This window comes from Puma concolor, chromosome C2, assembly GCF_028749965.1.
Source record: "Puma concolor isolate L17-30 chromosome C2, mPumCon1.1.hap2, whole genome shotgun sequence".
Taxonomy (NCBI): domain Eukaryota; kingdom Metazoa; phylum Chordata; class Mammalia; order Carnivora; family Felidae; genus Puma; species Puma concolor.
In genome coordinates this window covers 92,283,514-92,310,597 of record NC_141675.1, presented here as the reverse complement: position 1 = coordinate 92,310,597, position 27,084 = coordinate 92,283,514, and the positions used below count along the sequence as shown (strand labels likewise).

Here is a 27,084-nt window from a genome sequence, read left to right as displayed (position 1 = left end):
CATCCTCAACGGGGAAAAACTGAGAGCTTTTTCCCTGAGATCAGCAACACGACAGGGATGCCCACTCTCACCGCTGTTGTTTAACATAGTGCTGGAAGTTCTAGCATCAGCAATCAGACAACAAAAGGAAATCAAAGGCGTCAAAATTGGCAAAGATGAAGTCAAGCTTTCGCTCTTTGCAGATGACGTGATATTATACATGGAAAATCCGATAGACTCCACCAAAAGTCTGCTAGAACTGATACATGAATTCAGCAAAGTGGCAGGATACAAAATCAATGTACAGAAATCAGTTGCATTCTTATACACTAACAATGAAGCAACAGAAAGACAAATAAAGAAACTGATCCCATTCACAATTGCACCAAGAAGCATAAAATACCTAGGAATAAATCTAACCAAAGATGTAAAGGATCTGTATGCTGAAAACTATAGAAAGCTTATGAAGGTAATTGAAGAAGATTTAAAGAAATGGAAAGACATTCCCTGCTCATGGATTGGAAGAATAAATATTATCAAAATGTCAATACTACCCAAAGCTATCTACACATTCAATGCAATCCCAATCAAAATTGCACCAGCATTCTTCTCGAAACTAGAACAAGCAATCCTAAAATTCATATGGAACCACAAAAGGCCCCGAATAGCCAAAGTAATTTTGAAGAAGAAGACCAAAGCAGGAGGCATCACAATCCCAGACTTTAGCCTCTACTACAAAGCTGTCATCATCAAGACAGCATGGTATTGGCACAAAAACAGACACATAGACCAATGGAATAGAATAGAAACCCCAGAACTAGACCCACAAACGTATGGCCAACTCATCTTTGACAAAGCAGGAAAGAACATCCAATGGAAAAAAGACAAGTCTCTTTAACAAATGGTGCTGGGAGAACTGGACAGCAACATGCAGAAGGTTGAAACTAGACCACTTTCTCACACCATTCACAAAAATAAACTCAAAATGGATAAAGGACCTGAATGTGAGACAGGAAACCATCAAAACCTTAGAGGAGAAAGCAGGAAAAGACCTCTCTGACCTCAGCCGTAGCAATCTCTTACTCGACACATCCCCAAAGGCAAGGGAATTAAAAGCAAAAGTGAATTCCTGGGACCTTATGAAGATAAAAAGCTTCTGCACAGCAAAGGAAACAACCAACAAAACTAAAAGGCAACCAACGGAATGGGAAAAGATATTTGCAAATGACATATCGGACAAAGGGCTAGTATCCAAAATCTATAAAGAGCTCACCAAACTCCACACCCGAAAAGCAAATAACCCAGTGAAGAAATGGGCAGAAAACATGAATAGACACTTCTCTAAAGAAGACATCCGGATGGCCAACAGGCACATGAAAAGATGTTCAGCGTCGCTCCTTATCAGGGAAATACAAATCAAAACCACACTCAGATATCACCTCACGCCAGTCAGAGTGGCCAAAATGAACAAATCAGGAGACTATAGATACTGGCGAGGATGTGGAGAAACGGGAAACCTCTTGCACTGTTGGTGGGAATGCAAATTGGTGCAGCCGCTCTGGAAAGCAGTGTGGAGGTTCCTCAGAAAATTAAAAATAGACCTACCCTATGACCCAGCAATAGCACTGCTAGGAATTTATCCAAGGGACACAGGAGTACTGATGCATAGGGGCACTTGTACCCCAATGTTCATAGCAGCACTCTCAACAATAGCCAAATTATGGAAAGAGCCTAAATGTCCATCAACTGATGAATGGATAAAGAAATTGTGGTTTATATACACAATGGAGTACTACGTGGCAATGAGAAAAAATGAAATATGGCCTTTTGTAGCAACGTGGATGGAACTGGAGAGTGTGATGCTAAGTGAAATAAGCCATACAGAGAAAGACAGATACCATATGGTTTCACTCTTATGTGGATCCTGAGAAACTTAAGAAAAACCCATGGGGGAGGGGAACAAAAAAAAAAAAAAAAAAAGAGGTTAGAGTGGGAGAGAGCCAAAGCATAAGAGACTGTTGAGAACTGAGAACAAACTAAGGGTTGATGGGGGGTGGGAGGGAGGAGAGGGTGGGTGATGGGTACTGAGGAGGGCACCTTTTGGGATGAGCACTGGGTGTTGTATGGAAACCAATTTGACAATAAATTTCATATATAAAAAAATAAAAAAATAAAATAAAATAAAAAAAAAAAAAAAAAAAAAGGAAAATGGGAAATGAAGTGAGGCACAAGGGCCAGGGTTTGTTTTTAACAATCCTTATAGAACTATTTGATTCTTTATGTGCATGCATAATATTCTGAAAAAATTAAATTAAAAATAAAAATTCATTTCTATTTTCACCTTCTAAAAAAAGTCAGTGTTCTTATATTTTTTTATAGTTACATTTATCTTAGATTAAATCTTTCAAAAGGATAGAATGTTGCCACAATTATCATTAAAGATTACTTCCCCAGTCTTAAGAAAACATAAAACACATGTTTATATTTCTCAAGTGTAGAAATATCCTATAAAATAACTATCAAGTTCAGTAAAATGTCAATATATAAAAGTTTACTCCTACATGAATAGTTAGGCTATGAATTAAATCATATATGCTCTGTACATAGGGATTTCTCTCACACTAAATCTAAAATACAGATGCAATCTTTGGAGCTTAGAAAAAACTTTTTCCCTAAGTTGTTAAAATTATCATCCAAAGAAGACTTCCAGATGGCCAACCGACACATGAAAAAATGCTCAACATCACTCATCATGAGGGAAATACAAATCAAAACCACAATGAGATACCACCACCTCACACCTGTCAGAATGGCTAACATTAACAACTCAGGCAACAACGGATATTGGCGAGGATGCAGAAAAAGAGGATCTCTTTTGCACTGCTGGTGGGAATGCAAATTTGTGCAGCCACTCTGGAAAACAGTATGGAGGTTCCTCAAAAAATTAAAAATAGAACTACCCTATGACCCAGCAATTGCACTAGTAGGTATTTATCCAAGGGATACAGGTGTGCTGTTTTGAAGGGGCACGTGCACCCCAATGTTTACAGCAGTTCTATCAACAATAGCCAAAGTAGGGAAAGAGCCCAGATGTCCATCGATGGATGAATGGATAAAGAAGATGTGGTGTGTGTATATATATATATATATATATATACACACACACACAAGTATACCTGCTGAGTATTACTCGGCAATCAAAAAGAATGAAATCTTGTCATTTGCAGTTATGTGGATGGAACCAGAGGGTATTATGCTAAGCAAAATTAGTCAGAGAAAGATAAATAGCATACAACTTCACTAATTTGAGGACTTGAAGATACAAAACAGAGGAACATAAGGGAAGAGAAGCAAAAATAATATAGAAACAGAGAAGTAGACAAAACATAAGAGACTCTTAAATATGGAGAACAGAGGGTTATTGGAGGGGTTGTGGGGGGGGGATGGGCTAAATGAGTAAGGGGCATTAAGGAATCTATTCCTGAAATCATTGTTGCACTATATGCTAACTAACTTGGATGTAAATTAAAAAATAAAACTTTAAAAAAAATTTAAAAATTATCATTAATCCTTATCTTTGATTTGCTAAATAGAAAGAGCTAAGAAAAAATTATATTTAAATAATATTTAAGCAATTTTCTCCTTAATATTCACATTGTCAATGCTGACTATTTAAAACTGGAATGTACAGATGGGCTTTTATTTTTTTGTGTGTGTGGTTATTTCAACGTAGTTTCATTTAACTGTGGTTATCTGTATAGTTAATGAGATATTTATTTTTAGAAAAAAAAAAAGCTGTTAGCAGGTACTTTACAATGATTATCAGTTACCTTAAAAATCTTTTCTCTTACCATTTTGGATGAGTTGAACATGGCCTCCCAAAAGCCAGAAGAGAGAATCAGTCACAATTTGGAAAAAGCGTAGTAATTCATCTTTTTCTTCACCCTTAATACACATAACACACACACAAACCCAATTTACTTTTCTGTAATTGCTTTATTAAAAAAAAAAAAGAAGAGAAACTTCTCTCAGGGGGAATCAAGAGACCCTGGTTGCTGGATCTTACTTAGTTATTTATGATCTTGTAGCCTTTAGTTTCTTAATTTATAAAACTTGCATTACAGGCTGGTGATACCTACCTACTCTACTTACTAGAGAAATGGTTGTTACCCAGAGGTCAAATGAGACAATATATAAACTGTATAAGAACTACAAGTTGATATATTAGGATTTCTCAACACTGGCTATGCATCAGAATCACTGTGGAGCTTTTTTTTTAAATTAAATATAGTATATCCACGTACAGGCTTTAACCCAAACAATTTGAATCTCCAAAGTCAAAGTCTGAACATCTGTATTTTTACAAAGTTAGGTGGCTGATTTGATTATGCAGTTAGGTTTGAAAATCACTGTTATATGTAAATGTAGATGTCAGCATGTAAAGCATTATTATTAGCACATTTCAGTTGCAGCTTCTAATCTATAACTCCATGAGAGCAGAGACTAAGTTACTTGGCTCTCCATTAGACACTCAGTGTCTAAAACAGTTCCAAACATAGTAAGTGTTCAATCAGTATTTATTCTACAAATAAATGACAATTTTTTCTGATTCTTCCTTTCTGGAAAATAGGGTGATTAGTAGATTAGAATATATGTCATAATAGCAAATAAGAAACAGATTTTGTTCACAATTCTGTCATTTACTGGCCATGTAACTTCAGTGGAAAGTTGTATAAAGGCCACTAATTTTACCCAGGTCTTAAACATTTGTACTCTAGCACAAAAGTAATGATCACAATAGCAAAGGCATTATGATTGCAATGATTATTATAATAATAAAAGCATTTTCTTCCTATTATTTTAGCACAGGGCTAGGTAGGTGCTTAAATAGACATGTGCTAACTTAAATATAACAACAATAAAAAAAACCAAAATCTAAAAAAGAAAGAAATGTCGCATTAGGTCAACAAATACTTAGTCCAGTAAAGTGCCTTTGCCGGTTTCACCAAAAGACACAGCAGAAAGAGCGTGGTAATCTTCATTGTTGTCAATCTCAAAGAATAGTGCAGAGCCCTTAGACTTCCTTTTTTCCTTAAAAAACCATTAGATAATGCCACCCATAAATTCATGTCTTCTGAGACTGGTTAACAAAATTTACCCTAAGTCACTTCAAAATTTTGGGGTAGGTATTTTTCTTATGGCAATATGTAAATGTATGTGTACGTGTGTATATTTTAACCAGTTTGCAGTTTAGGCCAGATCATTCTGTGTATGTCCCACCATGTGATCTAATACCTATAATATGTTAGCTAATTAAAAAAAATTTTTTTTTAATGTGTTTGGTTCTTTAGACAATGAGTTTGGCTTTTTTTTTTAATGTTTATTTATTTTTTAGAAAGAGCACACATGTGAGCACATGAGCAGGGGAGGGGCAGAGAGAGGGAGACAGAGGATCCAAGCAGGCTTCACACTGTTAGTGCAGAGCCCAAGGCACATCTCAAACTCACCAGTGTGAACCGTGACATGAGCCAAAGTTGGATGCTTAACTGACTGAGCCACCCAGGTGCCCCCAATATTTTTTTGATTGGGAAACACTTAGGTAGATAAAACTCATAAATTCAGTTTTCTTGTAATCTTTTTTTTTTTTATTATTTGAGAAAGAGAGAGAGAGAATCTTAAGCAGGCTCCACACTCAGCACAGAGTCCGACATGCGGCTTGATCCCACCATCCTGGGAACATGACCTGAGCCAAAATTAAGAGTTGGATGCTTAACCAACTGAGCCACCCAGACACCCCTGTAATCTCCTTTTTATCTATTTTCATTTTGTTCTGTGGTAAAATGGCCCTCTTTTGCTGTAGTTTACCCCCTTTAATGTATTACTGAAGAAGTTTTCATTTCTATACAAATACCATAATAAAGAATAGGAAAGTATTATGAAAAGTTTTAAAGGACTATATAAATGAAAAGACCGTAATTACTATTGCCCCTAATATTAAATAAAAATACTCTCAAGAAAACATAAAGCTGTCTTAGTGGTCTGAGCTATTCATGAGATAGAAATTATTTTACAGGGACGCCTGGGTGGCTCAGTCAGCTAAGGGTCTGACTTTAGCTCAGGTCATGATCTCACAGTTTGTGAGTTCGAGCCTCCCCATCGTTGGGCTCTGTGCTGACAGCTCAGAGCCTGGAGCCTGTTTCAGGTTCTGTGTCTCCCTCTCTTTCTGCTCCTCCCCCACTCACACTCTGTCTCTCCTTCAAAAATAAACAAACCTTAAAAAATTTAAAAGAAGGGGCGCCTGGGTGGCTCAGTCGGTTAAGCGGCCGACTTTGGCTCAGGTCATGACCTCGCGGTCCGTGAGTTCAAGCCCCGTGTCAGGCTCTGTGCTGACAGCTCAGAGCCTGGAGCCTGTTTCAGATTCTGTGTCTCCCTCTCTCTGACCCTCCCCTGTTCATGCTCTGTCTCTCCCGATCTCAAAAATAAATAAAACGTTAAAAAAAATTTTTTTTTTTAATTTAAAAGAAAAAAGAAATCATTTTACAAAGGAGAAAACAGGTACAGTGAAATCAAGTCATCTGCCCAAGAACTCATAGTTAATTTGTGGCACAGCCAGGAAAAGAAATCAAGTCTAACACAAATTCCCATAGTTTGTGCTGCTTTAACTGACTTGAATTAAGTCTAGAAATATATAAAATTTATTTATTGCTACCAACCTCAAAATGCCAATGGAGATGCTGGAAGAATTTGTGACCTATTACATAGAAAGCCTATATACTCTACTACTAAGTTAAATTCTCTGTCAACAATAGTTTAAAACAAAATTTTTTTAACGTTTACTTATTTTTAAGAGACACACACACACACAGTATAGGCAGGAGAGGGGCAGAGAGAGAGGGAGACACAGAATCCAAAGCCGGATCCAGGTTCTGAGCTGACAGCACACAGCCCAACATGGGGCTTGAACTCACAAACTGCGAGATCATGACCTGAGACGAAGTTGGATGCTTAACCAACTGAACCACCAAGGTGCCCCTGTCAACAATACTTCTTATACTCAAACTACTATCTCATCCATATTGTATATCTCATTCAATTTCATTCATAATTTTTTAATTTGTTGTTTTTTAAATTAAAAATAGAGCTGTCTTATGTTTCCTAAAGAAATATCTAAATATCTTGCCGACTTTATTAGCCTAGGTGTTAAGTATAAGACTATGTCTATTCTTTATACTTAAAGCACCTCAAATGAAATTTAATATCCCATGATGACCTAGTTATTTTTCTTCATAACTTCCAAAAGTTGTTAATCTGTTCAAAATTTAATATAGCAGTAGGCCAAATGTACATATAGCTAAGAAATATTACAAGATAAAGAAGTTTCAGCTGTGTACACTTACGACTTCTTTAAGTATTTTAACTAAATTGATCTGATATTCACAGAACATTCCACACAACAAACAGAGTTCACATTCAAGTATATAGGCAGTCCTTACTTTTTGCATGGTACCATGTTAAATGAAACTTGTGCCATATCAAAATCTTTACATGTTTCTGATATGCATGAGTTTCAACCAAGATAGCACTGTGCAAAGCAAGGACTGCTTGTAATGAAACATTCACCAAGATAAAAGGGCCATAAAACAAGTTCGAAAAAATTTCAAAGGATTGAAAGGATACAGAGTATGTTATCTGACCACAATAGAATTAAAGTAGAAATGAGTAACAATAAAATATCAAGAAAATTCACTCATATGTGGAATTTAAAAATAAAACAATCATGGAGGGAAAGAGAGGGGCAAACCAAGAAAGACTCAACTATAGAGAATAAACTGATGGTTACCAGAGGGGAGGTGGGTGGGAGGATGGGTTAAATAGGTGATGGGGATTAAGGAGTGCACTTGTGATGAGCACCAGGTGTTATATGGAAAGTTGACTCACTAAACTGTACACTTGAAACTAATATTACACTGCATGTTAACTAACTGGAATTTGAATAAAAACTTTAAAAACAGAAAATTCTCAAATATTTGGATATTAAGCAACATATTTCTAAGTAATCTGTGGGTTAAAAAAAAAAAAATAGTACATACAGCATTTAGCACAATCCACCTAAGAAATACTTGCTGGACTTAGTAAGCCCTATGTTTGAGTTGAAATATTTTGACTACAGAAGATCTGAAAGATCAAACAGAAAGTTCACCTTTATTGTTCTGTGCCACAGAAGCTATTAGAAAAGTGCTGGGCCACAGAACAATACTTTCCTCTACTGTTAAGTAGGTGTATTTTAGAAAGATGCTATGGAAATAAATGTCTATGGGTGCTGCTCAAAGTTGAGAAGCAAAGCAGATTCTTCAAAAAGTCATATGGTATACTTCAGCCAGCACTTTAAAATTTCACACATAGAGGCTTTTTTGGTTATAATTTCAAAAATGTTTGGATCCACTATTCTAATTGTACTTTCATCCAAATACTGCACATGTGAAAAATAATGTGGAACATCTTCTCAAGAATTTTGGCTATTAAAATCCTGAATAAACACATATACCTTAGCTGCATTGATGAAACATGTTTGCAATCGCCTCCCCAAAACCAGAAAATTTTCTGCAGCTGATGGAAGCAATTCATTGTAAAATTCCTCTGCATCTTCTCCTGGCTCCAAGCCCACACAGCAATGACTAAAATAAGAGCACAAGTCTGTGACTGTTTGTGTTAATTATAAATTTCAGTTGAATGCTAGAGCTTCTATAGACGTGCCTTAATGAGAATTTTTAGTTATCTCTTTTGTTGTCAAGCCAATAAAGAACTTTTGCTGGAAAATTAGCATTACAACTTTCTGGAGAAGTAAGTCCAGTGGTGTGAACTTTGTCTGTACTGAGAGCTAGGACTCATATGTCCTAAAAACCTACTTGTCAGCTTTTCGGGAAACAAAATACACCTGATTCACAATAAAGAGAAACAAGGCAAGTTTTCAGTGAATGAGCTATAAACACTCTAAAAGCAATACAATACCTTGGGAGTCTAATTCATGAAAAACATTTGTGTTGATACCTTTGAGACATCTGATAGCTGAAAAATACCCAGGGTAGGATTAGTCTACAAGGGACAGATGAAGAAATCAAATACTCTAATACCAATTCTACTTTCCAATAGATCTATTTTCTTAAACTGCAAAATATCTGACTACACATTCCTTATATCAGAAGAGTAAACCACAAAAACCTTGCTTTATTAGGGACACTTTACAATTTATGTTAAAGTAGATACAGTCATTTAGAGAAATGAGTCCTCTTGAAACTTCACATAAAAGTCACTCCCTAGTTATGAAATGGGTATATTCAAAGCTCTTGATAATAAAAAGTATTGGTGTAGACTAATACTAACAAGAGTCCCCCACCCAAGACTGATCTCTAATGAGTAAACACTGCTGTTAGACGCTTTTCAACATGTGAAGATGACACTGATAAGCAATAGTGACTACATATGAGTATGCTAAAATTTAGCTGGTTAACACTCAATGTACTTTTGTTTTTGCACAACAATCCTAAAATTTATGGACAAACATTCACATGTATCAGTTTCTCTTTTTACTTTCGTTCCTAAAAATTATTTAAGAGTACCTACTTTGATTGTGGACATTAATTTAAAAAATTATGTTTTTGTATATGCACAAACATGGGGATTTTTTTTTAATGTTTTTATTTTTGAAGGAGAGAGACAGAGCATGAGCGGGGGAGGAGCAGACAGAGAGGGAGACACAGAATTCGAAGCAGGCTCCAGGCTCTAAGCTGTCAGCACAGAGCCCGATGTGGGGCTCAAACCCACAAACTGAGATCATGACCTGAGCTGAAGCTGGACACTCAACCGATTGAGCCACCCAGGCACCCCATACGTGGGGATTTCTTAAGACTTGGATTCCACTAAGATATGTGTATCTGTTAATAGTTTTTTCTAACTATACACATTGAATCCAGCCTTTATGTAGTAACAAATTAGGAATGAGCAGTTTTGAAAGGTAAGATTCCAATTAGTAATACAGGTGTTTAGTTACTTAATTAGAAAGTGGCTTAGGCACTGAGAACAACTGGTTTATTTTATTATCTCCTTTAAAAATAAAAGATTTTGATCTTCTAAATTTTATGGACAGGATTTTGGTTACCTAATATACAATTGAGATAGCTAAATCAATACAACATAAAATGACTAGCTTTTGTATCTGTTCTCCTACAGTACTTTGCTTACATCTTTCATCTTAGCACCTATTTCATTTAGCCTTGTATGATAAAGTCACATGACTGTCATCCCATGTCTACTGTAAGTTTTTCCAGTATAGAGCCAGTGCCTTAAAAATCTTCATTTCTTCATATATTCCTTAGTGAATAAAGAGTCTGTTTAGTACTTGGGACTCAGTGGTGAGCAAAAGACATGATCACCATCTTCACAGGACTTAGGTAGCAAAATTTTAGATAGTGAAATATTCACAAATACAGTTACAAAGAGTAATATATGGTATAAAGGAGGAAAAGTACAACCATAACCTACCACAGAAGGTTGCCAATTCTTGTTAAGCAAATGAATAAAGAGAAGCAAATGTTGAAAATAAGAATCTACTACTATATCCCTCAAGAACAGGAGGACTCATTGCTTCATTTTACCTTAATATCTGTGTAAGCTGGGAAATTGTAGTCCAACCACCCTGGATTCGAGAACAATCTTGACTGAGGACCAAAAGGCAATACTGAATGAGGTCATAACAATATATATCTTGTTTTATTTTCTTCAACTCTGAGCTTCCTAAAGGTGTGTTGTTTATTATTTCTAAGGCAAAAGGAAAGAAGATATACTTATTTCTGCTCAATAAATCCAAGACTTTTGTATTTTTATAGTTTGAATAATAACTAAAATTACTTTAAAAAGGAAACATAGCACTTTCTTATCACAATGTTAAGATTTTTCTGAACAAATCAGAAACAAATGCTAAAACTATACCCGTGATGGAATTGTTTTGTTCCTTAAATAGTGTTAGCCAATCACAAAAAGATTTTCTTACCTTTTAACTTCAACAGTATAATAGGGACGTTCTGCTCAGGACTGTTTGCAACTTCGGCAGCTAGAGATAAGATCCTTGGGTCTGTACCTGTTGGTTTCATTTCTTATCGCCTATATTTTAACAGAATCAGAAAGATAAAGGTCAAACAGCCCTAAAACATTTGCTCCCTAAATAATGTTTGAAAAATAGTTTCAATATAAAATTTGTTTTGTTTGCTTTGAGAAGTGAAGGATAGATTTTTCGATTTCTTCCTTACAGGAGATTCTAATGTTTCTAATTGGAATACCTATAAAGAGCTAGAGACTCCTATAACTTACTATGACAGCTACAGCAGGTATTATTTGTCATGCACTAGGAGTCAGGAACAGTGCTAGATACTCCACATTCACTCTCTCTAATCTGCACAATAATCCTGGGATAGAAATTAATTTCTTTGATCATAAAAGAGACACTGAATGTGCAGAAAAGAGCTAACATAGCTTGAGACAAAGTTGGCCCTTGGCTGGTGCCAAGACTGGCCCTTGGCTGGTGAACTTGGATTTCAGAAGGGTTTCCACCATTCCGTAACAAGAGTGGTTCACTGTACCTAAAGTGTTTGTGAAAACAATGTGATTTATGCAGAATGCCTGCTCTCATTCCAAAAGCTTGGAATTCTGGTACTTGGTAGTAGACGATGCCTATATGACCACCTCCAATAAAGACCCTTATCACTGAGTATCTAGTGAGCTTCCCTGGTAGACAACACTTCAAAATGTGACAGTTCATTATAGGAAGAATTAAGTGTGTCCTATACGAACCTACTGGGAGAAGACTTTTGGAAATTTGCACCTGTTTTCCTCTGGATTTTGCCCCATTTGCCTTTTCTCTTTGCTGATTTTGCTTTGTATCCCTTCACTGTAAATCACAGCCACAAATACGACTATATCCTAAGAGGTGTCAGCCCTCCCAGTGAATCACTGAACCTTGGGTTGGTCTTGGGGATCCTCAACACACAACTCAGAAATGGGACGTAATTATAAGATAACAAAAGCTTATTAATAAATAGCATAGTAAATCAAATTATCTTTGTTATTATTATTATTATCCTCATATTAGTGTAGTCTTGGCTTCAGGAGTAGAATCCTGTGATTCATACTTACATACAACACTCAGTGCTCATCCCAACAAGTGCCCTCCTTAATGTCCATCACCCATTTTGCCCACCCACCCATCAACCCTCAGTTTGTTCTCTTAGGGTTTGCCTCCCTGTCTCTTCTCTTCTTGTTCCTTCCCTTCCCCTAAGGTCTTGTTAAGTTTCTCAAATTCCACACATGAGTAAAATCATGTGTTATCTTTCTCTGACTTATTTTGCTTTGCATAATACCCTCCAGTGCCAACCAAGTTGTTACAAATGGCAAGATTTCATTCTTTTTCATCACCATAAAATCAATTACCTTAAAATTAAATATAAGACACATCCCAATTCAATTTGCTGTTTACCACACTCAAAGCTCAACGGTATCATTTAACAAAAAGTACAATCTTCACTTACAATAAAAGCCAACATATATTATTTTACTATGAACTAAGCACTGTACTAAGTGCTTTTGCACACATTATCTTACTTCTCACAAGACTATGAGGTAGAGGCTGTAATCATCTCATTTTACAGATATGAAAAATAAACTTTGAAGGAACCTATCATGGTTCCACCAGCATCTGGTGGAGTCCGTATTCAAATCCAGATCAGTCTGACTCCAAAGTCTGTGGTTTTAGATACAATGTTCATTATATTCCCTTCCATGTAAAATAATAAAAAACACAGATGACATACTTTTAACTCACTTATTTTTAGGTATTATTCTTCAAAATTGGCACCAAAACTGCCCTTTATATTGAGGAGTTGGCCATAAAATAAGCATCGAAATGTCATCCGTTTTAGGTAAAATATAAATCATTAAAATATAAACTTTCTGAAAATATTTCAAAGAAAGTCCAGCAAAACTCCTGGTGTCACTCCTGTCACACAGTAGGCATACTACTTCCCAAGAGAGTGGATACAGTTATCTCACTCTTTCCAATGGTTGCATTATGCTATCTTCCTTTGTAAGAGTGCATCAAAATATATTTAAACCATTCCCTCTATTGGAGGTCATTCAGAGTATGCTATTACCAGCAATGCTGCAATGACTATGAATGTACACATCTTTACGCACTCATGCTAGTATCTTGCAGGATGAATTTCCCTTGAAGTCAGATGGCTGGGTGGCAGGATATAAATTTTTTAAATTTTGATTAGATGGTACCAAATTTTTCTTTGAAATATGTGTTTCAAATTATACTTCCTCTAACAACATATGACGGTGTTCTTTTTACTATGCCCTCACTGATACATACTGCTATCTTATACATTTCTACCAATCTACTAGATGGAAAATGATATCATCTTTAATTTGTATTGCTTTGATTATTAGACAAGTTAGGCACATTTCATGTTCACTGGTTGTTTCTTCTTTCATATATTTTCTATTCATATCCTTCAACAATTTTCCTACTGGATTATTCTTTTGTAGAAGCTTTCAGCTTTTCATATATGGATATGAACCTTTATCTTTTATACTAGGTGTAAACAATTTATGTCATTTATTTTTTTTTAAGTTTCATTATGGTGGTTTCACCACAGTTTCACAATTTTCACGCAGTCGAATATAACAATCTTTTCCTCTATGACTTCTACTTTGGTATCATTCTTAGAAGGGTCCTCCTTAACCCTAAGAGTTGAAATACAGTCTCTTAGACTCTTAAATATGGAGAATAGAGGGTTACTGGAGGGGTTGTGGGAGGGGGGACGGGCTAAATGGGTAAGGGGCATTAAGGAATCTACTCCTGAAATCACTGTTGCACTATATGCTAACTTGGATGTAAATTAAAAAAATAAATTAAATAAAAATTTAAAAATAAATAAATAAATAAAATATAGTCTCAACTTTTTTCTGGTGCGTTTATGGGTTTGTTTTAGTTAGATCTTCATTTACTTATATCTTTATATATTCAATACACATTTAAGTTATTTGTGAATGGTGTAAGACAGAAATATAACAATATTTTTTAAGTTAGATGAGGATATAGATTTGTGGAAAAGAACAAATGCATACAGCTGTTATAAATTCCTGAGGTAATATGTCATCAGTAGACCTAAACAAAGCAATGTGAAATGTCACTTGGGGTATTTTCCAACTCTATTTAGTTCATTAACCTGTTTGGTTAGTTTTTTTTGGTTTTTTCTTTATTCCTGGACTCGTACAACCTGGTTCATTTTAATACGTTTGGTGAAAATTCACACTAGAAGGTAAGTTTCATGACAGCAAAGCTCATACCATCCTTGGTGGCTGCCTTCTTATCTCTCTGGTTCACTGCCATATTCCCAGAGACTAGACTAGTGCCTTTGCCCATACCTGGTAAGTACTTAATAAACATATGTTGAAAGAATGAATGAATGCACAAACTTTGGGCACTCCAAAAGTCAATTTCTTGACTCTGCTTTTCTCTTTATTAGGATTATGGAAACCTCAGATTTCTAATTGGAATCTTTTTCATGTAAAATAGGCTTAAAGCACTGTTGTTGCACTCTGGCTAACATAATAAAAGATCACTGAAACATTATCATCACCAAACGTGTGTAGAGCACTATGTTAGATACATAGATCACAAAGATTTTATACAGGACAGAGTCCCTGTTCATGTGTCGGTTGGGAAAGAAAAGTACACACACACATATACGTATATGTAAAATAATTATATAAAATATTTTAAGTGCCAGATAGATGACACAGATGATAAGAAAACAGACCAGAGAGTCAGAGGACTGGGCTTCTCTGAACCAGTTTTCTTACCAGTAAACAAAATTCCTACTTTCTAGAATAATTCAAGATTTAGAAAAGAAAGCAGAAACCAAGGATGGTTCCAAAATGTTGCCAGATAATAGAGTTATACTTCAATAACGAAAACCATTTGGAGACCTTTATGTGCTGTGAATTGTTTTAAATCCATTCATGTATTAATTCATTTAACCCTCTTAACAACTCTAAGGAATAAGCACTATCATTCCCCCCACCCCTAATTTTAACGATGAGTATACTTTAGTTTGCATGAAGTCACACTGTAAAGTATGAAGCTAGGGTTCAAACCCAAAAATTCTGGCTCCAGAACCTGAAGCACTTAATTACCACACCAAACAGTCTGAATACACTTTATAAAAGAATTTACACAAGCAGATAGGTTTAGGGAAACACATTCACCTACTTGCCTAGAACAATAAATTGACAAATTTGGCTACGGTTTAGGTTAAGCAACGGGGTAGAGTTTGATTACATACTTACCCTGAAAAACAACTACCCGTTATGGCAACCATCTGTAAACTTTCTCTTGGGTGCTTCTCTTCTAATATAACACTTCCCTCATCTTTACCATTAAACTCATGAACTTTTGACAGGAAAAAAAAAAAAAAAAACAAGTATTTTTCAATTATTAATGCTATTACCCTGTTGCACAGCACGAACTCTGACCTTGATCTTTTGGGAATTTCGTCTTCCTGGTCGTGCCGTTTACTGCCTCCAAAGATCACTGTGAAGGAAGTAAATAAAAGAAGGCTACCGAATGCAATCTCGTTGCAACTGATCCTAAACACCGTGATTTCTAACTTGTAATCTTTCCCCCCCCCCCCCCCCCATCCTCTTCATCCCGTCTCGATCCTAATACTCCCGAGAACTTCCTCTGGAACAGAAATCAGGAGTTGATTGGCGAGGTAACGGCGTCGCCTCCAGTCAAGTTCAAGGTCTGAGGTCGCGGGCTCCTTCACCCCGGATTCTAGACCCAGCTTCCGCGCTACCAGGCCTTGGGGCAAAACACCAGGCCTTGTGCCCCGCTTCCGCCCCTCCCCGGGCCTCAGTTTCCACTAGACATCTCCACAGAAAAGGCACAGATACTCCCGTTAGGAACTCCTAAGCCCCGGGATACTTGGCCCAGAACCCCACCAGGCCTCCCAGCACCCGGGACTCTCACTCTCCCCAGTCGCCACCTCAGGCGGGTTACCTCACCCTGTCTTCGCGTTCTTCCTCCGAAGGGCCCACCTCCCACCACGCACCTCAGCTGCGCGGCCTTTCCCAGGCGGCTTGCGTCGCAACGCGGGAAGGGGTCTGGAGGCGGGACCAGGATCCTCGGAGCTAGGGGGCGGGGCGCCCTTCTCCACGCAGCCAATCAGCACGCGAGAGGCTTCTGGGGGGCCGCGCGCGTCGGGCGCGGGGCGGAGTCTGGTGGCTGCCCTGGCCTCAGCAAGTGCAGCTGCTTCAGGATGAGGTGGCAGATGACAGTGAGCGCAGGTGGCGGAGGTAAGAGGTAAAGTCAGAGCCAGGGGATAATGATGAATGGAGCTGCGGGACCCTCGCGCATCGATCATCGCGAGCGGGTTCTCAAGTTAGGCGAGAGTTTCGAGAAGCAGCCGCGCTGCGCCTTCCACACTGTACGCTGTGAGTGAGGACGATCCCCGGGAGAAAGGGGGACCTCTGGGGATGGGGACGTGGAGACATTAAACTTCTCGGAATTGTGATCCCACAAACCTCCTTACTCTGCTGGAGAATGGGGTGACCGGCGCTAACCGCTGTCCTGCCTGGAGTCCTAGGGGTTTCGTGGAAGAAGCCAGAGTTGAGCAGGTGTCGGTTGTAAACCCTGGGCAGAGAGATTCAAGTGAGACCAACAAGCAGAAAGGGAAACTTTGTGGAGGAGATCCGCAGGGGTGACTGTGGAGACGACGTGACTGGTGTATAATGCAGAGGTGATAGGAAGGTAGTTAGGTGACAGATGGAAGGATGCAAAGGACCGAACAATTATGCAGGGTGAAGGTAGTACCTTGAGGCTGGTAGGGAAATATTCCCTCCCTTCTTCACTTTTTCTGTCGCTGACTGATGAGAGTTCTTGTTTAGTGTGTTCCTGGGTAGGTATTCTAAACCATTCCAGTAATCTGTAGCTCTTTTGGACCCCTGATTTCGTTCAGCTATCAAATACTGATTATCAAAGTCTTGGAGGGTGTGTTATGCATTTCTTTTTTAGAAAGGTATTTACTTCCCTATGATCTCTCCTTTTGATTTCCTTTTGGTTGTCCTCTCGAAGTAGTTCTGGTAAATTACACTCTGTAATGTTCAGGTAGAAAAAGGATCTCTTTTGCTTTAATAGTTGGATGGTATAGATTCCAGGAAGGAAAATATAGCATATTATGATTTGGTATGTAAAACATTTCATTCTTTGCATAATAACCCTCAGAATTATAGAGCGGAAAGGAAACTTTGAGATCTTTGAATCATAACCTCTTATTTTTCTGTGGCAAAATTGTAAAGTAGCTATTTTTTCACTTCCTTTCCCCTGTCCTGTTCTTCTTTAGTGTCTCATCATTCCACCTTTCTCACTCATCGTGTTCTTAGACTGTCCAGAGATCTTCATGGTTTTTGCTGAGATTTTCCATGTTTCAATCAAAACACCCCATTAAAACTCAACTTTCTTGAGACACCTTGGTGGCTCAGTTGGTTGAGCGTTGGACTTCGGCTCAGGTCATCATCTCTGGGTTCATGATTTCAACCCCATCTCTCAGGGTTGCTGCTGTCAGCACAGAGCCAGCTTTGGATCTTCTGTCCCTCTTTCTCTCCATCCTTCCCATGCTTGCACTCTCTCTCTCAAAAATAAACATTAAAAAAAAAACAAAAACCCTCAACATTCTCCAGAAGTTTGGTTAAGTTGTATATGATCTAATTAAAGTAACCCAGGGTAAAGGTATAAAGATCAATGGGTTTAACTCTCCAAGAATATATTTACATTTTATGAAAGGGTTTTGTTAAGCAAAATTAACATCCAGTTGGTAGAATAAACAGGGGAAATATTTGTCAACAGATCTTCAACAGTGTCCTTTGTTTTTTCTGCTTTGCGGTTCTCTGTCTCCAAGGTTACCCACAGTGAGACAGCTAGTGCTAGCTGTGCAGTTTCTCTCCTTCACTTCCATTTTCCAAAAGTGTGATAAAGCTGATAACCTGGTTTCTCCATGCCTTTCTTGCAAATAGTACCTCCTCTCTCCTCTTCTTTCTCAGGTTTAAAGTAGCCTTTTAGTGATTTTTCAAATCATAAGGTTTAAGATTATAAAGATTTGCTTAAGAACAAATTTTTGCATAATTTGGATATACTCTTTTAAGGGCATGAATCCCAAACAAAGAGGATAAAATACAGCTTTTGAAAGGCTCTCTGCAGGTGCTTCAAAGCTTTTCATTTATAAAAGTTCTCACTATGCTGGAATTGTGCCTTTAGAGTCAGAGAATCAGTTGATCTGGCTATAAGAATGAAAAGAAAAAAAAAAAGACAAAACAACCATAGGAATAACCATCACAATATACCCAGATATTTGAATACACGCTTAGTGCTGTGGAAGACATTAGAAAAGTTTTTGGCCTTAGTTTTTTTTTCTTGTTGAAGCAGGCAGAATCTTTCTAGATTTATTTGAATAAAACCAATCATTATCCTTGAGGACAGTTTCATCTACCTTATGATCCTCACTCTTAATGACTCAGAGTAAGGGATGGAAACTATAGAACAAGAAATCTTACTTTTTTACAGGGCAAGTGGACCTCATTTATAACAAACACTCAAGTCAGTGTAATCTGGGAGAAAGTAATATTCTACGTTTATGTACAGGGGTAATTATGCCTGCCTAATATATTTTTTTTTAATATATGAAGTTTATTGTCAAATTGGTTTCCATACAACACCCAGTGCTCATCCCAAAAGGTGCCCTCCTCAATACCCATCACCCACCCTCCCCTCCCTCCCACCCCCATCAACCCTCAGTTTGTTCTCAGTTTTTAACAGTCTCTTATGCTTTGGCTCTCTCCCACTCTAACCTCTTTTTTTTTTTTTTTTCTTCCCCTCCCCCATGGGTTTCTGTTAAGTTTCTCAGGATCCACATAAGAGTGAAACCATATGGTATCTGTCTTTCTCTGTATGCCTGCCTAATATTTTTAACAAAACAGGTTGTGAATTCTGGCCTCCACTACCAAATAAGTAATGTACCTTTTGGAACATTCTCTAAACTTTCAGCCTTCATTTTCTAATATATAAATGGTAAGGATTAAATAAGATTGCATAAACAACCTGGCATAGTCTTTGGTGCATAGAGAATAAATAATAGTTACCATTATCCTTGAAAGGGTATATTCATGTGTGTATGAGGAGTGCCAATGAGTGTCATTTACTTAGAGTTTCAAAAAGCATTTATCAAGGCTTGGCAATAAAACCTAACACAAAGATAGTCTGGCATGTGGTAGGGAAGACATGGGATGTTCTGTAAGTGATAAGCTCAATGTTTAGCAGCAGATACTTCACTGGGTGGAAGAGTTTGAGTAACAGGACCCACTAGAATAAATTTTGAATTTGGGCTAGTGCTAATTTACAATTTCTATCTAGATAAGGTAATAAACATTGAAATTCCTAAGTTTGTAAATGATACCACTTTTTGCTTGACAGTAATTGATGAACTCATGGTCAGTGAGGAAGATTGAGCCTTCATGTAGAGCCACTCCCACAAAAGTGGTTGTTAAGCTTTGGTGTGAGCAAACATTAGAAAGTACATTAATGAGAAATTGGATTAAAATTATATTTACAATTGGGGCGCCTGGGTGGCGCAGTCGGTTAAGCGTCCGACTTCAGCCAGGTCACGATCTCGTGGTCCGTGAGTTCGAGCCCCGCATCAGGCTCTGGGCTGATGGCTCAGAGCCTGGAGCCTGTTTCCGATTCTGTGTCTCCCTCTCTTTCTGCCCCTCCCCCGTTCATGCTCTGTCTCTCTCTGTCCCAAAAATAAATAAAAACGTTGAAAAGAAAAAAAAAATAATAATAAAATAAAATTATATTTACAATTAATTTTCTCTGATAAATGTGGTATATTGGAAAGGATATGGGTTTTCAAGTTAGTTGAATTAGTTCAAATATGAGGAAGTAAATTTATGATAGTAATTGTGATTCTTTTTTGAAGATATTGAGATTATGTGACACTACAGCCAAAATAATCAGAAAAGTGATCAACATTGATTGAAAAAGTATTAATACAGAGTAGGAAATGTTTCTCTCCTCTATATGTAATATAAGTAATTGTACTGTAAACCTGAAAAAAATAACATAGAAGAAGGATATCCACAGTGAATAAATAAATGGTAAAATTGGTGGTGAGGTTTCCAAACCAAGGAGAACTGAAAGAAATAAACTATATAGTCTGGAATCATAGCAACCTAGCAAATACATTTGATATTTGGAAACATATAGAAAACATGAGATTACTTAACAAATTCTGTAATTCTAGAATTATACTTAATCCATTGAAACACAAAAGTTGTATTCTTAAAAAAAACTTGTTTGAAAGTAAATAAAAGGCAATACTAATTAATATAACAAGTAATAAAAAGTAGAACTTATTAATTCTAACAGTAAAATAATTAGAAATGTAAATAGGTTCAGAATAGTTTTGATAGATTTATTGATTATGAGTTCATGCTTATCATTGAATAAAGCTATAGATATTTTGGGTACATTACTATCTCTTATAGTTGTCTCATATTATAGACATCTATAGAAAGGCTTCAGAGACTTGTGAATCTCTTGAAATTATACAGTATTTGATATGTATGTTCATATATGCATTTTTTCTGTAGAGAGGATTTATGGCTGGTCTATAATTTTCATCAGATTCCCATAGGGACTTATGACTATTCCTCCTCTCCTAACAACCCCCGCTCCCCTGCCAACACACACAAAAGTTAAGAACTCTGGACACATATGGGGCGCCTAGGTGGCTCAGTCAGTTGAACATCCAGCTTCGTCTCGGGTCATGATCCCGCGGTCTGTGGGTTCCAGCCCCGCGTTGGGCTTTGTGCTGACAGCACGGAGCCTGGAGCCTGCTTCGGATTCTGTGTCTCCTTCTCTCTCTGACCCTTCCCATTCATGCTCTGTCTCTGTCTCAAAAATAAATAAACGTTAAAAAAATTAAAAAAAAAAAAGAACTGTGGATATATAATAAGGCAAAGAGGCTATATGAGTGGATAGAGTTTGTGGCTTGAGTTCCTGATTTGATTTTTAACTGGCTTCATTACTTTAGCAGAGTTTCCCATTAGTAAAATGTGGGTGAGAATAATCAATTCAAAGAATTGTTGTGAAGATCTAAAGTGATGATATGTTACAAAGAAAAATAATCAGTTTTAAACACTAAAACAGAGGTTATAGATTAACAGCCTGTTGGCTGAGTTTGACTTTAGTGATGCTTTGTTTGACCCACACAGTTATTGTTTTAGCATAAACTAGTTGTAAATATGTAAAAATCAAGATCTTTTATACAGAAATCTGGATTACCAGCTTCTCTTTAAAAAATCAGAAGATAGGGGCGCCTGGGTGGCGCAGTCGGTTAAGCGTCCGACTTCAGCCAGGTCACGATCTCGCGGTCCGTGAGTTCGGGCCCCGCGTCAGGCTCTGGGCTGATGGCTCGGAGCCTGGAGCCTGTTTCCGATTCTGTGTCTCCCTCTCTCTCTGCCCCTCCCCCATTCATGCTCTGTCTCTCTCTGTCCCAAAAATAAATAAAAACGTTGAAAAAAAAAATTAAAAAAAAAAAAATCAGAAGATAACCTGGCCTCACCAAACCCATATTCCTCTTGACAGGAGTTGGCTGGATCCAAGTTGTGGTTGTCTTCTTGAGATTGGGCTTATTCATTCTCTAGGTCACTGTGGTTCCCCACTGATCTGCTTCACTGCCTTGAATTACCTTTCTGGCTTCTCCTCTAAAGCATTATTTAACTGTAGTTAAGCAACAGGTCTCCCAATATTGTCCTCTGTGTCACTGTCAGAAAAATATGGGAGATCAAAAGACCCTGGCTTTACTCTAGGATGTCATTTCTGTTACCTATTTATTGTAGAGATTCCTTTATTGTCAAATATTAAGTAATGAGTGCCCTCTATGAGAACAGAAATGTGCTAGTGAAAAGTACAAAACAAATATGGCAGTATCTACCTTAAAGAAATGAGAGTCTTGAAATACAGATTTATCTGATCCTCAGGAGACAATTAGAAAACAAGTCTTTTGCACATAATTTAGCTGAAATAAGTTTATACTTAAAAATAAGTTTGGAGTTGGTTCAGAGAGGGATAAACATATGAACCAGGGTCAATTACAAAGATCTCATATGTGCCCATTATATTAAAGGCACTATGCTAGGAGCCATAACTCAGGAGGAATTAAAGTATGAAGCATTATGTTTTACAAAATTACAGTTCTGGGGTGCCGGGGCGGCTCAGTCGGTTAAGCGTCTGACTTTGGCTCAGGTCATGATCTCACAGTCCAGTCTGTGAGTTCGAGCCCCGCGTCAGGCTCTGTGCTGACAGCTCAGAGCCTGGAGCCTGCTTTGGATTCTGTGTCTCCCTCTCTCTCTGCACCTCCCCCACTCGCACTTTGTCTCTCTCTCTCTCTCAAAAATAAATAAACATTAAAAAAAATTTTTTTAATTACAGTCCAGTAGGGCATATACAGAAACAGGTAAATAATACCAGGAAGTTTATGTTAGGTTTTGATGAGTGGTAGGTAAATGCTATAGAATAAGACCAAAAAACTTGAGATTTTGGAGAGTAGAGAAAGGGCCCCACATAGTGACTACTTTAGGGAAGAGGGGACTTTGAAATAGGATTCACATTCTAAGAGCAAAAACAGAGAAAAGCAGATGGTCAAGCTGTAGCTTTCTGTTGATTGAAAACTAGTTTGACTTCAGCAAGAATAGGAGATGGAATAGGAGATGGCTCTGAAAGATATTATGGAAGAAGACATAGTGATTAGATGTGAGTGATGAAGATTGAGGAATGTTTATATGAGTATTTACACTGATGAGCAAAACCTTAAAGGATAGTTAAAATTAGGAAGTTGAGGACATTTTAAAACCAACAAAGTCTGTTACTGTGGGTATCCCATAGGCCATGATGATAAATTACTTATATTAAAATACTTTAAGTGGAAATTACTTCATTTATTATGTATACATCCTTATAAAATGAAGTTCTCACTTTAGGATAACAAATGGTATTTACTAGCTCAAATTGAACTTGTTTTCTTTCTCCATTAATGTTGATATCAATAAGACTGATATTCATTGTTGGTCAACCTCTTATCTTTTTCATCTAGTTAAATTTGATAGTTCCTTATTCTGGCTTTAGCAAATATTAACTGCATGATCTTGGGTAAGGGACTTGATTTCTTCTACCCTCATTTGCTGTATCTGTAACATAGGAGTATTCACAACTTTAGAGAATGTTCGTAAGGCTACGAGATAAAAGTAATTAAGAAAAAATTTAAAATAAAGTAATTAACACATAAGTTATTGCTGTTATTGTTTTTGTTTTGTATCTTTGTTTATTCTCTTGGCTATTTCTGTCTTCTGCTTTCTACTTTCTTTATTTCCATGATACTCAAGCTCAGTTCTGATTTTTTTCTTTAGTATTGTTGTCTTTTCATTAATTGATATTAACTAACACTTATTTCCCTAGAACTCTTTCAAGCATCTAAAACTTAACACCTTAATTATTTTTTATCTTTGTCATTACCTTACTGCTACTAACAAACTTCCCAATTTATTTTCAGTCTAATCCTTATCCTCAATGGTACTACTATTGTAAATCAAATTCTTTCATGTTTTTCATATTGTCTATGTATTTTTAATCTGTTTCTTAAAACCTGGAAATAAGCATCAAGATTTGAGAGATACTTATTGCATGTTTTCAGTTCTGAATTAAAGCAACATGAAGAATAAACCATGCGATAAAGAATACTTAGTGTGAATTGTTTATACTTATATGTGCTTAAGGAACATAAGAGTGAATTTCATTTCTTTTCATAGAGTTGTTAAAGAATTAAATATGAAGTGCTAACAAGGTGCCTGGCAGGAAGTGTTCCTTATAAATGTTAGCCATTATAATTGTCATTGAGAAGCAGCGGCCAGCTTTTGTTTATAGACAGCAGATCATTTGATGAGCACTAGAAGATTCTCCTTTCACAAGACCTACCTATTATAGTTCTCTAAATTCTAATAAATGTTCAGTACTTTGGATTTAGACATTTGGGGGTACTTCCCTGTTAATATAAAGATCAGTCTCTTGGAGTAGGGGTAATTGGGAGAGGCCTCTCAGAGGCTAATGTTCTATTTCTTGATCTGGTTGCTGATTACATTCGTGCCACTTTGTGAAAATTCATCAAGCTTATGATTCACATTCTAATTTGCATGTCTGCTATATTTTAATAAAGAGTTAACCTGGGAAAAATGTATATAACTGGAGGAATTCTGTATCAGAATTATCAGTCCTTAATATGTATTGATATGAATTGTTTTTAAATGGCTTTCATATCTTAGAGGTTTTAAACTTGTTCAGCATGTGAAATATCTGAGCACCCTAAATTTCTTCTGGGTAATATATTTTAATAACATCATTTGAATTATGATTTAACTCAAAATGAAATTCTATTTTAAGTATTCTGAAGCTGCAGATTTGATTACATTTATGTATCCTTTAGTGGCAAATATATCCATGAAAAACTCAAACTTTTAAATTCAGTGATTGCTTTTTCTTAAGTTTTCCCATGAATGTGTATTTGCCACGTATTCATTAATTTTGTATTCTGCTAGAACAGCAGGCAAGTGATAGTAGGTACCCACGGTGGTTTAAGAAAAATTATGGGAGAAAAAGACTGAAAATTGAAAGCATTCTACTAATATAAGTTGTTAGCAAATTGTGAAAACATTGACATTATGTAGTTTTTAGCAGTGGAACATCTTAGCCTAGGTTGCAGTCTAAACAGGATCCAGAGGGAACATGGTTTGAGGAATACTGTTGTAGAGTTCAGCTATTTCTTTTTTTCTCAGAGTTATATATACCTATCTATATCTATATCTCTATATATCTATATATCTATATCTATATCTAGATATACCTATCTAGATATAGATATAGATATACCTATCTAGATATAGATATAGATATATACCTATCTAGATATATAGATATAGATATAGATATAGATATAGATATAGATATAGATATAGATATAGGTATCTCCAAACTGGTTTGGATTTTATTTGTAGTATGAAGACTCTCCTAAACCATTTTAATTACTGGCTATTAAAAAATGATTTATCACTCTGAAACATGCTCACACTTTTTTAAATGTTTATTTATTTATTTATTTTTGAGAGAGAGAGGGAGGGAAGCATGAGTAGGGAAGGGGCAGAGAGAGAGCGGGGGACAGAATCCGAAGCAGTCTCTGCATTGTCAGCACAGAGCCAGATGTAGGGCTCAAACTCAAACCATGAGATCATGACCCGAGCCGAAGTCGGATGCTTAATTGACTAAGCCACACAGGCACCCCTTTGATATCCAGGTACCCAGGTATTGCTCCATCTTATAAAAATCCATATCTGTTTCTATTTTTAGATGACTTCAAACCTGCTTCCATTGACACTTCTTGTGAAGGAGAGCTTGAAGTCGGCAAAGGTGAACAGGTGACGATAACTCTGCCAAATATAGAAGTGAGTACTTCCATGTGTTTGGACTTAAAGGATCCTTTTGCAGTATTTATACTAAATTGAAATGAAAATAACTGCACAATTCATGTAGTGATAGTTAAAGTAATTAACAAATATACCAAAGCAAAAAAAAAAAAAAAAAAAAAAAAAAAAACCAAACAAACAAAAAAAAAACCCAAACACTTTTTTTAAGCTATTTCAGGAAAAATAGTCTTAAAATACTTTATTTATTCATTTTTTTTTTTTTTTTAGAGAGTGAGCACGAGTAGGGATGGGGTAGAGGGGGAGGAAGAGAGAGAATCTTAAGTAGGCTCTACACGCAGCACAGAGCCCAACACAGAGCCCGACACTGGGCTCCATCTCATGACAGTGAGATCATGACCTGAGCTGAAATCAAGAGTCAGACGCTTAACTGACTGAGCCACCCAGGTACCCCTTAAAATACTTTAAAAAAAAACACCTTTGATCCATTTAATAAGTTTTAAGAACTATCACATCAGATGATTTGAAACAATTGGAGGTCTAAACATATACCTATTAAATTATTATTATAAGCCAGATTTTGTACTCTGAACTAGGAATAAGAACATATCCCCTGCCTTTTAGTCTTAATCTGCTATAGCAGAAAGACATACAAATATCTAATGCTATACATTAGAGCATGTACAAAATTCTGTGCAAGCACATATGTGGAATCAAATATTCTGCCTGGTAGAATCTTGAAAGGCTTCACAAAGCACATGCTATTTGAGCTGAATCTTAAAAGGCAGGTAGAATTTCATCAGGCAGAAAGGGAGTAGACTATCCTAGGTAGAAGGGATGTCATGTGAATGGCTCTGATAGAGAAAGAACAAGAAGTTTGCGGAATAAATGAATTAATGTAAGTTCTAATGTAGAATTTAGATTTTATCCCATAGGTATTACAGAGCCTTTAGAGGCTTTTAAGCAGAGTAGTAACATGATTGAATTTGTGCTTTTAGAGTGATTTTATCAATAATTTGGGGGAATGAGTTGGAGAAGAAAGACTCTAGGTCTTTAACCAAAGTTTTGTCTATTTAAAAAATTTCCAGATGTTTCCAAGTAACACTGTGAAATACTGTTTACACAGATATACAAATTTTTTTTTGTATGGTCTAGTTTTCTCAATCTTTGAGTTAGAAATTTCTTAGCATTCAGCTTAAGTTTCTTTTTTTCTTTTATACCAACTTGACCTATTCTCAGAGAACACAAAGACTGTAACATTTTATTTTAACATATAGAGAAAGCACAGACTGAGATTTTTGTCTTTGTGTAATTTTTTAGTGGAAATGGTTTTGTGCTAGTTCATCTACATTCTCTTATATGCATTTATGACATTATTTGTCATGATTAGAGGTAGAGCAAGCAAGTTCTCTATCCCCTAGTCTTCTATCTTTTTCTTATTTTTATCAGTCAAAATTATTTTTTATA

At 36.6% G+C, this 27,084-nt stretch overlaps 2 protein-coding genes across 14 annotated transcripts in view; one reads left to right on the top strand and one right to left on the bottom strand.

Moving 5' to 3' along the window:
- Positions 1-16,224, bottom strand: part of IQCB1 (IQ motif containing B1) — a 69,958-nt gene extending 53,734 nt beyond the window's left edge. The window contains exons 1-6 of one of the 11 annotated variants that reach the window (XM_025913718.2): positions 16,097-16,224; positions 15,546-15,628; positions 11,027-11,136; positions 10,632-10,794; positions 8,525-8,654; positions 3,831-3,924 (exon numbers count right to left, since the gene is read on the bottom strand). In XM_025913718.2, coding sequence (XP_025769503.1) covers positions 3,831-3,924; positions 8,525-8,654; positions 10,632-10,794; positions 11,027-11,126 — 487 coding nt within the window. In that variant the 5' untranslated portion in view covers positions 11,127-11,136; positions 15,546-15,628; positions 16,097-16,224. Of the gene's footprint in view, positions 1-3,830; positions 3,925-8,524; positions 8,655-10,631; positions 10,795-11,026; positions 11,137-15,545; positions 15,629-16,066 lie in introns of all 11 variants that reach the window. The other 10 variants (XM_086675289.1, XM_086675286.1, XM_086675292.1 and 7 more) reach the window with 10 other exon arrangements.
- Positions 16,225-16,302: 78 nt separating this feature from the next.
- Positions 16,303-27,084, top strand: part of EAF2 (ELL associated factor 2) — a 39,425-nt gene continuing 28,643 nt past the window's right edge. Inside the window, exons 1-2 of one of the 3 annotated variants that reach the window (XM_086675295.1) lie at positions 16,303-16,530; positions 25,544-25,638. In XM_086675295.1, coding sequence (XP_086531421.1) covers positions 16,422-16,530; positions 25,544-25,638 — 204 coding nt within the window. In that variant the 5' untranslated portion in view covers positions 16,303-16,421. The remainder of the gene's footprint in view (positions 16,531-25,543; positions 25,639-27,084) is intronic. The other 2 variants (XM_025913765.2, XM_086675296.1) reach the window with 2 other exon arrangements.